Raw genomic sequence first — 15,959 nt, 5'->3', positions numbered from 1 at the left:
TGGCAACACGACGGTTGGAGGAAGAGCGCCTCATCTTCTGCCTGGGAACCCTCCAACCACAAGGGATGAACTCAGATTTCTCCAGTTTCCTCATTTCCCCGCCCCCCACGTTGTCTCAGTCAAATCCCTCGAACTCAGCACCGCCTTCCTAACCTGCAATCTTCTTCCTGACCTCTCCGCCCCCACCCCACTCCAGCCTATCATCCTCACCTTGACCTCCCTCTACCTATCGCAATTCCAACACCCGTCCCCCAAGTCCCCCCTCCCTACCTTTTATCTTAGCCTGCTGGACACACTTTCCTCATTCCTGAAGAAGGGCTTATGCCCGAAACGTCGATTCTCCTGTTCCTTGGATGCTGCCTGACCTGCTGCGCTTTTCCAGCAATACATTTTCAGCTCTGATCTCCAGCATCTGCAGTCCTCACTTTCTCCTCTAATATTTCTGAGGGCATGAATGTGAGAAATACATTGTATATTTCCTCAATTTGCATTGAATTGTAATACTCCCACTCACAATTGGGTAGATCTGTTATAAGGCCAGCTCTAGAAGTACAGGAATCTCCAAAGGGGTGAGAAATGACAGAACCCTGATGCATGGTTTAACCCAAAACCTGCCCATCTTGCAAAATATGTTACAATGCCTGGTTATTCCCCAGAATTTCAGAGTCTATGTATTGTTTATAGGCTGATGAAAATAGGATGCAAAACAGCAATGTAATCATCAGCATTTACTGTTAATATCATGATTTACATTTGCTACATCACACTGACCATTGTTAAGTTCATAACAAGGAAGTGAATTTCATTAGGGCACAATCACAACTGGGAAAAAATGTCTGGTCAATGTAGTTAAACAGGAGTACTTAATGCCTGGTAGTACACACCTATGTCGATGAATAGAATTGTAAAAAGCATTTAACCTAAACGAAAAGGAAGGATAAAGCAAAAATAGGACTGATATCCCTCCTTAGCCTTCTTGATACCAAAGCCTTTTAAAGTTGTTTTCTTTGTGAGCAGAAAGTTAATAACCAGCGAAATCAGACCTTGTGGACTATGTTCATTGCTATGACTACAGTAAGACCACAATAGCCAAAGTGTTTGCTTGGCCAAACTTAAGTACATTTTCTTGTATCTGAACATTTCAGTTCTTGAAAGTTAATTGCTTCAAAATGTTATCTCTTCACAGCCTGTAAAAAGAGCTGTTTGTAAGGTTCCAGGCTCCTTTTAGATTTTGAAGTTCTATTTATCTCAGTGCCTTTTCATTTTATATTCGGCAGAACTATCTAAATATGGTTCTACTGGACAATGGACCCCTTCAAGGAACCTGGGTCGCTAAAATGCTGACAATGCAGCAACAAACTCAGCTGTCACAAATTATAATTTATATAATTTCTCTCAGATTCTCTCAGTCAGTATTTTAGATGCACCTCCTCAGATACAAGGTATATAGAGGACTGGAGAATTGCAAATATTATTCACTTGCTCAAATAAGGATGCCAGGATAAATTCAGCAAGTCCAGTCCCACACCATTCCTCCCTACAGACCCCAGCAAGGGTTGGATGGCACAGATGGCAGGGGTGGGTGCCAGATAGGGGTATACAGCCAATAATGGTGGACACTTGACTTTGAATTAAAGTTGCAGCAGGATTTCCCCAGGGTCATTTGTAGGAGCACAGCTTTTCTGATCTATAACACTGACCTATACTCGGGGGTACAGCGTACAATTTCAAAATTTGCAGATGCCACAATCTTATAAGTATTGTGAACTTTGAGGAGGACAGCAACAACTTCAAGATGACATTGACAGGCTGATGGAACAAGTTTTCACATAGCAGATGAACTTTAATGTCAAAAAAATTGAAGTGATATATTGTGATCAGCAACATAATATAAAGGACAGACTTACATTGTACGCTCAGGGGTATAAGTACATATGTGATTTAATGTGGCAGAGCAGATTGAGAAAGTGATGAAAAGATATACTGAATCTTGGAATTTATACATAGCGGTTCAGAATATAAAAGCAAGAGAATTAGCATGTGTCTTTATAAAGCACTCATTTAGCTTCTATTGGAGTATCATTCTGGACACCACTTTAAGAAAACTGCTAAGGCTTTAGAGAAGGTGAAGAAGAGATTTATGAAAATGTTTCCAAGGATGAGGGTCTTGTATTGACAGATTGGAGAAGTTGGACTTGTTTTCCTTACAGAAGGAAAGATGGACAGGAGATTGGAAAGAGCTATTCAAAATCCTGAGGGGTTTGCAAAGTGCACTTAGTGGGAATTATTCCCATTGCCAGAACAGTGGAGAGTCAGATAATACCAATTTCAGGAGGTTGTCAAAAGAAGAAATGATGACATGGAAAAAAGCATTTTTATGCAGTGCACAGCTGGGATCTGGAATGCTCTAAAAGGGGAGTGGAGGCCGAAACAATCCTGGCTTTAACAAGGGAATTTGGTAACTACCTGGAGAGAAAGATTTATCATGGCTTTATGGAAAGGGGTTGGGGAGAGAATGGGACTCAGTGAGTTGCTCTTGCTGCTGACATGGACATGATGGTCTAAATAGCTTCATTCTGTAATCATTCAGTAATTTAACCTCTCTATGTTGGTGCTGAATTCAGATTTATAATTTCCGGCAAGATCCATAATCAACCGAATTATGGTGGTGGGGAGATAAATATGCAAAGTAGGCTGATCATGACCTTATTGAAACGTACAACATCCTTCGTGGACTTGACATGGTAAATGCAGAAAAGTTGTTTCCCCTTGTGGGAGAGTCCAAGACCAGTGAGCATAATCTCAGGAAAAGAAGTCGCCCATTGAAGACAGAGATGAGGAGGTTCTTCTTCTCTCAGAGCGTAGTGAAAGCATGAAATTCATTGCTGCAGAGAGCTGTTAAGGCTGGGCAATTGAGTATATGCAGGCCTGAGAGTGACAGATTTTTAATCATTAAGGGAATTGAGGGGGTATAGGGAAAAGGCAGGAAAGTGTAGGTGAAAATTAACAGATCAATCACAATCTCATTGAATGGTGGAGCAGATTTGCAGGGCTGAATGGCCTACTTCTGCTCCTACATCATATGGAATTATGTGAAAGCATCATGTCATTATGGAGCTCAATGATCTTGTTAATATTATCTCTTGATCATATTTAACTGAGTAGCTGTTCAGCATAGGAAGCACCATTTCCAACCGCAAACCTATGAGTCATCAACTACTTATGGAAGTGCTTCCCAAACTTCTTATCCCATTTGAAGTCTTGAAGGCTGCCACAATCTGTCTGTGAGAACAGTGAGATTGGGAGGGGAGGAGGGGTGGTATTTGGAACAGCGAGGCTGATCTTTTCAATAGCACTTCTGGAGCAGGTGTGAGGTCTCAAAAGCCAGTTAGTCTCACCACATCCCAAAAACTGCAAGGATTGAAATGAGCACTGTAATTGTTACCTAGCCAGAGTACCACTGCAGCTATTGCTGCTTTGAAGGTCATGACTCCAAATTCCGGCCTGTTGGTCACGCTGAGGGTCACAACCTGTAGATTGGGAAGTCCATAAGACCATAAGACCATAAGTCATTTGCTCACGTTGAATTTCATCAGCCATTTCCTGGACCACTCTCCCAAACTGTCTAGATCCTTCTGCAGCCTCCCCACTTCCTCAGTACTACCTGCCTGTCCACCTAACTTCATATCATCGGGAAACTTCGCTAGAATGCCCCCAGTCCCTTCATCCAGATCATTAATATATAATATGAACAGCTGCAGCCCAACACTGAACCCTGTGGGACACCGCTTGTCACCGGCTGCCATTCCAAAAAAGAGCCTTTTATCCCAACTCTCTGCCTTCTGTCAGACAGCCAATCCTCAATCCATGCCAGTAGCTCACCTCGAACACCATGGGCCCTCACCTTACTCAGCAGCCTCCCATGTGGCACCTTATCAAAGGCCTTTTGGAAGTCTAGATAGACCACATCCACTGGGTTTCCCTGGTCTAACCTACTTATCACCACTTCAAAGACTTCTAACAGGTTTGTCAGGTATGACCTCCCCTTACTAAATCCATGTTGACTTGTTCTAATCAGACCCTGCTCTTCCAAGAATTTAGAAACCTCATCCTTAACGATGGATTCTAGAATTTTACCAACAACTGAGGTTAGGCTAATTGGCCTATAATTTTCCATCTTTTGTCTTGATCCTTTCTTGAACAAGGGGGTTACAACAGCGATCTTCCAATCATCTGGGACTTTCCCTGACTCCAGTGACTTTTGAAAGATCTCAACCAACGCCTCTGCTATTTCCTCAGCCACCTCCCTCAGAACTCTAGGATGTAGCCCATCGGGGTCAGGAGATTTTTCAATTTTAAGACCTTTTAGCTTTTCTAGCACTTTCTCTTTTGTAATGGCAACCATACTTAACTCAGCCCCCTGACTTCCTTTAATTGTTGGGATATTATTCATGTCTTCCACTGTGAAGACTGACGCAAAGTACTTATTAAGTTCTCCAGCCATTTCCTTATCTCCCATCACTAGCCTTCCAGCATCAGTTTGAAGTGGCTCAATGTCTACGTTTGCCTGTCGTTTGTTTCTTATGAATTGAAAGAAACTTTTACTATCATTTCTAATACTACTGGCTAGCGTCCCTTCATATTTGATCCTCTCCTTCCTTATTTCTCTCTTTGTTATCCTCTTTTGTTTTTGTAGCCTTCCCAATCTTCTGATTTCCCAGTGCTCTTGGCCACTTTATAGGATCTGTCTTTTTCTTTGATACATTTCCGGACTTCCTTTGTCAGCCTTGGCTTAAAGTCCTTAAAGGCTAGCTTCTGATTTATTTTAACTGGATACTAAAATTGTCCAGGTATTTGTTACGTCATTGTGCTAGACTGGCAGGAAGTTCTACATCCCGCTGAGGCATGAAGCCATTCAACAATGCAACAAACTGTCTCATGTAATAACGGTAATGAAGACAGAGCACAAAGATTTCATTTGTCTGCATTATTTTGATTCATTTTGGTGTTGACAGCAAGTGGAAACGAAGCAATCTTTTTATGGTTTTCTAAGAAAAACATGAGCAGAATATGCCGGTCACTTCCTTTAACTTTGAATTCTCTCATTGCAAAAAGAAAGGAAATGCAAAATCAGTGTCAAAGAACAGTTACAGGTGGAGAAACACCAGTCTTGAATATGTTAAGTTGCATGAAGAAAAGTTCAGCCTCTCAGATGAGTTGGCCATATTAAGATCTTCAATACTTGACCCAGCTTCATTGACTCCATCATATTACCTGATCCAGCCCAAAAGAGACCTTCTCAGGAGAAGTCAGTATGAGTCAGTGAATTTTCACTGACGAGAATGAGGACTGATAAGATTAACATGTAATCATGTACAATTGCCCTTCTTGATCTGCTATCATCATGTGACTTCTACCATGAGGCAGATACACTGCAGGTAACTATCTTGCTGACAATTCAGTGAAGAGTTTTTTCTGACCAGACTGCTGTCTGTTGTGCTCAGAACATGGTGTCAGAGGTTGAGCTGAGATTGTATGTGCATAGTTATCGACGGAACAACACAGGAATGTTCAGATTGGTGAAAGCTGCTTTAAGCAACTGAAATAAATTAAAACACAATAAAGAAATAGCACACAGCTGAGGCATAAGTCAGAGAAAATGGCTGCAGCTTTTCCTTGCTCATCTGTGGTCGAACTGAAAGGTGACATGTAGCAAAATTAGTAGCTTTTCCATGCATAACGGTGAAATAGCAACAGATTTGTTCAAAAAGCCAGAGAAGTTACATATTGCTACATTCTTATTACTATTGAAAAGAGACTGTTTCAAAGTGTACTCCACTTGGAATCTCTCTGAAGAACTGTGAAAATACACTTTTAAAAGTCTTAAGGTACAATCTGAACCCTAGGTAATTTAAGAACAATACATGATCAGTTTTAGGGGCCAATGTGAAAAAGAATTCATTAATCAATGTGTGACCTTACTAATGCAAGTTGTGAAATCCTATGAATTTGCACATTGAAAAGATGATTTAATTAAAGACATAATTGTATTAGGCACAAGAGATCCTGCATTGAAAGCACATCCACTGAGGCAGCTCACTTCCAGGAAAGCAGTTGAAACATTCAGGAATAGGCTGTAAATCAGCTGTGAAAACATATTCATAGCAAAACAGTTAGGCCTTATATTATGCTTATGGCCCAGATGGTAGACCAATCTTGGACAAAGGACAGAGTGCAAATATAATGGAAGACATCACAAAATCAAAGAAAGCATGTCAAGTGTGGGGAAAACAATGTTCTCACTGCACAAAGCTGAATCATTTTGCACATAAGTGTGTGGCTACAATGAAGCACAACAAGCAGGTACAGATGGCTACTGGATAGATATCAGCTACAGATTCTAACAAATCACTCTACTATACAAAAGGCTGGCTCAGTTAGATTTGTCACTGTTGGAATGATGACTGCAGAAGGAAGCGATCAGGTCAACATGAAGTCAGGGGAGGGAGGGTGCTTTCAGGGTTTTCTGGCACATATTTAAAACCGAGTTATACAGCAGCTCAAGCACTGTCAGCCACATGTATCCCTTTACAGTGTCCATAGTGGGAGGGAAATGAAAAAGAAAAGCCTCTGAGAACACATAGGTGGCACAGTTAAGACTTCATTACAAATACAATCTTCATTTAAGTCTTCATTTCCCAACACCCTGAGCCCTGGCCCAACAGGATAGCCATGCCAATCATCATGCTGTACTTTGTGCCAATCCATGACCTGTCTCCTGCTGTAACTCATGTCCTCCAATGTACTTTCCTCTCTCTCATCTTATATATTGCCTGCATCACATTTATTGTTCCCTGTGCATCCCAGTCTTCTACTTCCATTACCCACTATTAACTTTCTGAGCTTCCCCAGTGCAACTGTAGCCCCTGACAGGCACCCCCCCCCCCCCCCCCGACTTTCAGTGAATAGACCAGAGGACTAGCCATAACTCAATTTCCAGACTGCAGTGATAAGGAACCCTTGATCCTGACCATCTCGAGCAGCTGGCTGACTGTGTCTAACCCCCTGAACTGAGATCAGACAATGCCTTTGACTGACTGTGGTAGGACCTCCTGTTGACAGTCCACTTGATTTGACTCAGGACTACTCTATTTAGACTTAGAAGCATGGCCACTTTGTTGAAACACATGTAGTGTTTTAGCCGTATAAGTTGTTGATGCATGCAGTAGGTATGTTGTCGTTGTGCATGGTGCTGTACTGCAAGTAGGCATGAAGTAAGTGAGTGGTAGACAGCAAAGGACCTCGAGGTAGACCTTGCTCCAATGCGAGTGTTGGATGCCTGTTCCTGGATGAAGAATACTGTCAGCAGCATTACAATGCAGAAGCAATCATCCCAGCACTCACAAACAGACCTGCATCAAGACATTATTTCAACGAGCTACATCACACTGCAGCACCCAAGAATTACGAACAGCAGAACAATAATATCTATACAACATTTTCAAGAAAAATGGGTACCCAATAAACGCAATCTGCCGATTCCTCAGAAACAAACCCAAACAAGCCATAACAATGCACACAAAAACTATAGCCACATTACCTTACATCAAAGACATCAGAAATGACTTCCAGACTAGTCAGACCCTTTAGCATCATGGTAGCCCACAAACCTGCCAATACACTTAAACAGTGACTAATTAACCTAAAGGATCCATTAGATACTACCAGCAAAACTAACGTCATTTACAAAATACCGTGCAAGAACTGTAAAAAGCACTGCATTGTACAAATTAGCAGGAAACTTGCCACCAGGATACATGAACACCAACTGGCCACCAAAAGACATGACCTACTATCACTAGTTTCCATACATACAGATAAAGAAGGACACCACTTTGACTGGGGCAACACACATCCTAGGACAGGTGAAATAAAGACATGCACAAGAATTCTTAGTGGCATGGCATTCTAACCAGAACTCCATCATTAAATACATTGCCTTAGATCCTATATACCTTCCCTTGAAAAAATAAAGAGCCGGAAGTGATGTCACCCACCTTAAGATACAAAAACCTATAAATAGAGAGGCAAGACATATCACCAGCATTTCAACGGAGACTCTCATCTGAAAACAAACCTTCCAGCTCAGTGAGCTAACTGACAGGCTTCTCATCAACCTGAGCTACAATTCTTCTAAAAAGTTGCTAACAATGCAAAGTGTCAGTGTACTGCAAAATGCACTATTGAAGTGGTGAACTTTATTCTAAATCACTTGTAGATGTGGTATGATAATGTGGTAAGGCAGGCGCATGACCAATGTTGATCTCAGTGGATAGAGTAAGACTGCCCTTGGAGTGCACACTGAGATATTGAGAGACTGCTGGCGAAAATAGAGTCCTGGAGGAGCAAGCAGCAAGTTAGAGCTACAAGATACCTGCTCTGACTTTCATGCTGGGCAGTATTGCCATCTAGTGTCTTTCCTGTGAATAGGACAACAGGAAATTGCTTATAGAGGAGGCATGGTTAGGTACTTAATGAGACATGTATGAATGCAAATAGGCTGTTGCTGCTCACTAGCAAGATCCTCAACTTGCCAATCTAATCTTGGGTGTAAAATTGAACATTTTTCTTTCTCAACATGAAGAATTTCAACTTTCTGAACTCACCATATTTTTTTGAACTTATTTTTGCCACCGCAGTTCACGGACAGGGAAAATTCAGTCCAAATAGTATAACAGACCAGAATCTTGCTCAAAACAAGTAAATTGCCCAATAAGATCAACTACTCATGTGATACACATGTAGTGATGAAAACATGGCCTGAAAGCATCAAGGAGAATCTGTTGGTTTAAGAGCAGAGTGGGCCTACAGAAATAAATTCACAGCCCAAGGTGGTAAATTTACAAAGGAAATAGTCATTATCCTTAAGGAGTTGCCAGGAGAGGTGGGAAAGTTCAAGTTAGCAAACAATTGAGTAATGAATGAGGAAGGCAAGAGATGTGCTGTACTTGGCAAAAGTGAGGACTGCAGATGCTGGAAACCAGAGTTTAGATCAGAGTGGTGCTGGAAAAGCACAGCAGGTCAGGCAGCATCCGAGGAGCAGGAAAATCGACGTTTTGGGCAAAAGACCTTCAATAGAAGCAGGGAACCTCAAGGGTGAAGAGATAAATGGGGGGGGGGTGGGGCTGGGGAGAAGGAGAACGCCTCATCTTCCGCCTCGGAACACTTCAACCCCAGGGCATCAATGTGGACTTCATCTGTTTCCTCATTTCCCCTCCCCCCACCTTAGCCCAGTTCCAACCTTCCAGCTCAGCACTGTTCTCATGACCTGCCAATCTTCCTTCCCACCAATGCGCTCCACCCTCCCCTCTGACTTATCACCTCCATCCCCATCCCAATTCACCTATTGTACCCTTTGCTACCTTCTCCCCAGCCCACCCCCCCCCCCCACCCCCCATTTATCTCTCCACCCTGGAGGCTCCCTGCTTCTATTCCTGATGAAGGGCTTTTGCCCGAAATGTCGACTTTCCTGCTCCATGTGCTCTACTGGCCAAACATGAGTAAAAATCAAGGGCCACATGAACTTGTACAGTGCCAAGCTGTATAAGCTAAATAGCCACTGATGGCTCTTTCTGCCAATCCATAACCTGCCTCCTGCTGCAACTCATGTCCATGGTCTGTCCGGGATTATTGGGAGGTGACCTACCACTGAGATTATCAAATACCTGAGAGCACTTTCAGGCATTACAGTATTCCTGACAGTGGCTTTCAGTTCAGGAGTGAAGAATTGAAACTCTTCATAAAAAAATTAGCAAGTTCAACAGCAGACATCATCTCTGCATTATCCCAAATCAAGTGAAAAGGCTGAGCAGTGAAAATTGCCAAAGAAATTGTAGAGAAATGGAGGAAATTCTGCACAGAAGTATACAAGGCAATCCTTGTGTGGAGCTACTAACCGCTGAAGGCATGAAAGCAGTCCAGTACAAAGACCAATGTCACACCATACCCAAACTACTCTGCCAAAAGTAAAACACGAGTGAAGTCAGAAGTAGGAGCAAAGGTGAGTGATAAATTTGAGGTGAAGCCGCAGAAATCAAATTAATTTTGACAAGGTCACTAAACAGCAGGGTCATCAAAAATGACTAGATAGTTGAACCTATTCAGGAATGCAGTTAAGTGGGGCAATTAAGCTACTGAAAACGTGTTGCTGGAAAAGCGCAGCAGGTCAGGCAGCATCCAAGGAGCAGAAGAATCGATGTTTCGGGCATGAGCCCTTCTTCAGGAATGAGGAAAGTGTGCACATCAGGCTAAGATAAAAGGTAGGGAGGAGGGACTTGGGGGAGGGGTGTTGAAAATGCGATAGGTGGAAGGAGGTTAAGGTGAGGGTGATAGGCCAGAGTGGGGGTGGGGGCGGAGAGGTCAGGAAGAAGATTGCAGGTTAGGAAGGTGGTGCTGAGTTCGAGGGTTGGGACTGAGACAAGGTGGGAGGAAGTCTTTGAAGAAGGAGGCCATCTGGGTTGTTTGGTATTGGAACTGATCCTCCTGGGAGCAGATGCGGCGGAGACGAAGGAATTGGGAATATGAGATGGTGTTTTTACAGGGGGCAGGGTGGGAGGATGTGTAGTCTAGGTAGCTGTGGGAGTCGATCGGTTTATAGTAAATGTCCGTGTTGATTCGGTCACCCGAGATAGAAATGGAGAGATCTAGGAAGGGGAGGGAGGAGTCTGAGACGGTCCAGGTAAATTTGAGGTCGGGGTGGAAGGTGTTGGTAAAGTGGATGAACTGTTCAACCTCCTCGTGGTAGCACGAGGCAGCGCTGATACAGTCATTGATGTAGCGGAGGAAAAGGTGGGGTTGGTGCCAGTGTAGCTGCGGAAGATGGACTGTTCCACATATCCTAGGCATAGCTGGGGCCCATGCGGGTGCCCATGGCTACTCCTTTGGTTTGGAGGAAGTGGGAGGATTGGAAAGAGAAGTTGTTCACAGTGAGGACCAGTTCAGTCAGTTGAAGGAGGGTGTCAGTGGAAGGGTGCTGGTTGGTACGGCGGGAAAGGAAGAAGCGGAGGGCTTTGAGGCCTTCGTGATGGGGGATGAAGGTTTACAGGGACTGGATGTCCATGGTGAAGAAAGGGCGTTGAGGATCGGGGAAGCGAAAATCATGGAGGAGGTGGAAGGCATGGGTGGTGTCCCGAACGTAGGTGGGGAATTCTTGGACTAAGGGGGACAGTACCGTGTCGAGGTATGCAGAGATGAGTTCGGTGGGGCAGGAGCAGGCTGAGACAATGGGTCGGCTGGGGCAGTCAGGTTTGTGGATTTTGGGCAGGAGGTAGAAACGGGCGGTGTGGGGTTGTGGGACTATGAGGTTGGAGGCGGTGGATGGGAGATCCCCTGAGGTGATGAGGTTATGGATGGTCTGGGAAATGATGGTTTGGTGGTGGGAGGTGGGGTCATGGTCAAGGGGGCAGTATGAGGAGGTGTCCGCGAGCTGGCATTTAGCCTCAGCGGTGTAAAGGTTGGTGTGCCAAACTACCACCACGCCTCTGTCTGCTGGTTTGATAGTGAGGTTGGAGTTGGAGGGGAGGGAGCGGAGGGCTGCACGTTGCGTGGGTGAGAGGTTGGAGTGGGTAAGAGGGGTGGACAGGTTGAGGTGGTTAATGTTGCGGTGGCAGTTACTGTTAAGTTCTGTAATTTATAATAAACCTGTTCACTCTCAGAATATGCCCTTTGCAATATAAGACAGTGTTTATAGTATTGAACTAGTAATGGAAGAAGATGCATGGAAAATTGATTTTATTCAGAAATTGGTCTCCTCAATTAGTCTTGCAGAAGCTATCATAAGAAATCGATTCACAGAGGATGAATTTGGGGAAAAGGGTGAACATTTCATTAAACTACTGCTGCTAATATAGATACTAATGATATTGCATTGAGAAAAAACTAATTGTTTGTTAGAAATTATTAGAAATTGTGTATATCATGTTAATTTATACAGAAATATTCTTTTTTTAAAATTTAGGTTAGCCTTGATTCACGGGTCCGTGATGTTATCAACAAAAAAATGGCTGAACCATCAACTCAAACATTTGACGATGCACAGCTTCAGATTTATACCTTAATGCACAGAGACTCCTATCCAAGGTTCCTGAACTCTTCTATATACAAGTCATTGTTTCAGAGATCATCCAGCACATCTTCAGAATCCTAGATATTTAATTGTACATTACAGAAAAAAAATCAATTTTTGTATACGGTCAAATTGTCTACTGAAGGTACAGGGTCATCACCAAGAGAAAAAAGTTAAACTCAGGTTTATTTTACTACTGATTTCCTGTTGCCTAATAACATGCAAAAAGCACTAAAGGACTGGATATTAACAGCTTCAGATTAACCTGTGTGAAACTCTAGTGATGGCTTAAATAAAAATATTGGATTTAGTCTGTATGTTTTTGCAACATTAGTCAAAAATCCTAGTGCAGAGGGACAGGTTTTTGTAAACCTTACATAAGTCAGAGTATCAAGCACATGAAAATAAGATCTGAAAACACACTGCTCCATTCCAGTAATTTCAGACCACATTTGTTTGAGCTATTTTACATTGAAAAGAAACTCTTTCTGATAGAGGCATGATCATCTTTATATTAGAGCAAAACCATTCGTGTTGCTTCATTGAAGGCACAAATAGAATGTTTAAAAATGTAACAAGTGCAGTACTGTATTTTAATAACACCAATGTTGCTGCTATGGTTCCACCAGTTGTTAGTTGTCATAAATTGTCCTGTCCCAAATTCATAAATCAAGAGCAGTGAAATGATACATTATTTTCCATTTCATTTTATGTCTCAAAACTTTGAAATTAAACTTTTGAATTCAGCAGTATGGACAAAATAACACCAAACCTTCAACAGTCTAGGCCAGTGTAATAAATTATCTGAATGTTGTAGGAAATGCTTTCATGAGATGATAGCCAGGTAAGTGTGAATTTGTATTAAAAGGGAACTAAGGTGTCCTTGTGAGTTACATTGCCAATCTGACTCCAGAACAATATGTAAAAAAAAGTAACTTACACCCCTTCGTTTTTCTTAATGATTGACAATTTAATATGTTGCACAACCTAATTGAATTGCATTAGTAACTTGTACGAGGAAACTACTGATAGCTGTCTGTTACAGCCGATGATGTTTTATATTTGTGACATTTTCTTCTTAGCACAGGTAACCAGTAATAAAGGGCTTTAAATATATAAAGGCTTACCGACAAGATGAAAAATAACTCAAATATATAGAAACAAAAAATGTCCTCACTATAATTTTTGAAATTAATTGAAAATGTTTTACAAGCACAGTTACGATAATTTGTTAAAATTTAAATAAATAATATTGCTGATCTGATTAAGTTTCTTGGCTTTTACTTGAATTTCCAAGTTTGTAATGGGAAACCTGTTATACAGTCATAGAGTCCTACAGCACGGAGACAGACCATCCACCCCAAACTGTCCATCCTTGCTCACCCAATTTCCATGCACTTGGCCCATATCCTTCTGATCCTTTCTTATATATATATATGTCCAAATGCTTCTTAAATGTTGTTAATGTACCCACTTCAATCACTTCCGCTATAGACAGGCTGGAGGAACACAGCAATCCAGGCAGCCTCAGGAGCTGGAGAAGTTGATATTTCAGGTGTAACCCTTCTTCAGGGCTGGGTGGGTATAGGAGGAGCTACAGATAAAGGGAGGGGGGGTGTGTGGGCAGGGGCAGGGTGGTGAAGTGGAATCGGTGAAGTCAGGTAGAGGATATGACCTGGTTGGTCAATGGGAGGGATGAATCCAGTTGGTGGCAGGGAGGAGTGGAAGGGAGGGGGAGGGATTGGGAAGGGAGTCGGGGGATGGGAAGGGAGGTTATTTGAAATTGGAGAACTCAATGTTGAGTCCTCCAGGCTGTTGGCTGCCGAGGTGGAAGATGAGATGTTGCTCCTCCAATTTGCAGTGTGCTTCATTGCGTGCTGACCAGGCGGAAACCACTTTGGCTGGCAGTTCATTCGATATACGTACCACCCTTTGTGTAAAAAGGTTGCCCCTCAGGTTATTTCCCCTCTAACTTTTAACTGATGCCCTCTAGTCCTGGATTCCCCAACCCTGGCAAAAGGACTCTGCATTCACCCTAAGCCTCTAATGATGTTATACACCTCTGTAAGATCACCCTCAGTCTCCTACTCTCTAAGGAAAAACGTTCTAGCTTGTCCAACCTGACCATTGCATCCAGGCACTATCCTTGTAAATTTCTTCTGCACTCTTTCCAGTTTAATAACATCCTTCCTATAACAAGATGATCAAACTGAACACAATACTCCAAGTGCAGCCTCACCAATGTCCTGTATAACTGCAACATAACTTCCCAACTTCTGTATTCAGTGCCCTGACTGGTGAAGGCCAGTGTGCCAAGAGCTTTCTTCACTGGACTATCAGTGACTCCACTTTCAGAGAACCGTGAACCTGAACTCCATAAGGACTGTTCCACTACACTCCTTAATGACCTACCATGAAACTCCTACCTTGATTTGACTTTCCAAAATGCAAGAATTCACACTTATCAATAATAAACTCCATTTGTCATTTCTCAGCCCACTTCCCCAGCTGATCAAGGTCCTGCTGCAATTTCTGGTAACCTTTCTCACTATCCACGATACCGCCTATTGGCATATCATCAGCAAACTTACTAATCATGCTTTGTACATTCTCATCTAAATATGGATAACAAACAGTAAAGGGCCCAGCACCAACTCCTAAGGCACTCCACTAGTCATAGGTCTCCAGTTCGGCAAGCATCCTTCCACTACTACCCTCTGCTTTCTACCATCAAGATAATTTTATATACAAATTGCCAGCTTGCTCTGGATTCCATGCAATCTAACCTTTCAGAGCAGCCTACCATGTGGAATCTAATCAAAGGCCTTAATGAAATCCATATAGACTATGTCTACCGCCCTGCCCTCGTCAACCTTGCTGGTCACTTCATGAAAAAACTCTAACAAATTTATGAGGCACAATATCCCACTCACAAAGCTATGCTGACTACCTCTAATCAAACCCTGTCTTTCCAAATGCATGTATATGTTATTCCCCAGAATTTTCTCAAGTAACTTACCCATCACAGATGTTAAGCTTAGTTCCTGTTATTAAAATAACTTTGATTTATGTCAAGAAACTCTCTCAAAACATTACTTTGTCCATTGCAACTATAACAAAATTGGAAAAAGTAGATTACTTTTAAAATTCCACACACCCACATGGGGCTATTGTTAAGCAGATTTGACATTATGTCAAGATAATTATTTTTCTTTCATACATGCTTATTGTTCATCACTTTAGCTACAGTTCTCTTACGTGCAAAAGATGCCTGAGAACTTCATGAATAAATATAAATTAGGATCCATGTTATTAGGACCCTGATGCAATTTCAACATGAAAAAACATAAGTCCCATCTAATACAAATCAGCTGAATAAAATGTAGCAGTATTGATATTGTAAGGGGCATTGCAAATTGCTTTTAAAGGGTTACATACACAAGTACTTCAAATGACTCCATGAAGGCTGGTATCCCATCACCATGTCACCCTTGAAGTACACATGCACAGTATATGACACCAAACCAGCTAGCTCAGAGCTAGCTCCTGGAACATAGAACATAGAACAATACAGCACAGAACAGGCGCTTCGGTCCACGATGTTGTGCCGAACATTTGTCCAAGCTGAACAAAACTCTTGACACTCCTATTCATATCTGTCAGCCAGGACTTACTGATTTGATCAGGTTAACAGACCCAATCAGGAATCTCATATTCTAAGAGATCCACTTGGCTGACCTCATTCCAATCAATGCAGTACATAGGTTGTAGGTTGTCTATTTCCTGTTGTGTCTTTGAGTTTCTATATGTTTGCCTTTGGGGCCATGCAGGAAAC

At 42.4% G+C, this 15,959-nt stretch overlaps 1 protein-coding gene across 5 annotated transcripts in view; it reads left to right on the top strand.

Annotated features, from left to right (window-relative positions):
* Positions 1–13,388, top strand: part of rgs19 (regulator of G protein signaling 19) — a 102,473-nt gene extending 89,085 nt beyond the window's left edge. For all 5 annotated transcript variants that reach the window (XM_087994853.1, XM_043710481.2, XM_087994855.1 and 2 more), the window contains one exon: positions 12,017–13,388. In XM_087994853.1, coding sequence (XP_087850979.1) covers positions 12,017–12,205 — 189 coding nt within the window. In that variant the 3' untranslated portion in view covers positions 12,206–13,388. The remainder of the gene's footprint in view (positions 1–12,016) is intronic.
* Positions 13,389–15,959: the final 2,571 nt, after the last annotated feature.

The sequence above is a fragment of the Chiloscyllium plagiosum genome, unplaced genomic scaffold (genome assembly GCF_037043375.1).
Source record: "Chiloscyllium plagiosum isolate Xiang-an unplaced genomic scaffold, Cpla_swu_hap1 HiC_scaffold_15, whole genome shotgun sequence".
In the NCBI taxonomy this organism is placed as follows: domain Eukaryota; kingdom Metazoa; phylum Chordata; class Chondrichthyes; order Orectolobiformes; family Hemiscylliidae; genus Chiloscyllium; species Chiloscyllium plagiosum.
This window is presented reverse-complemented; position numbering and strand designations above follow the sequence as displayed.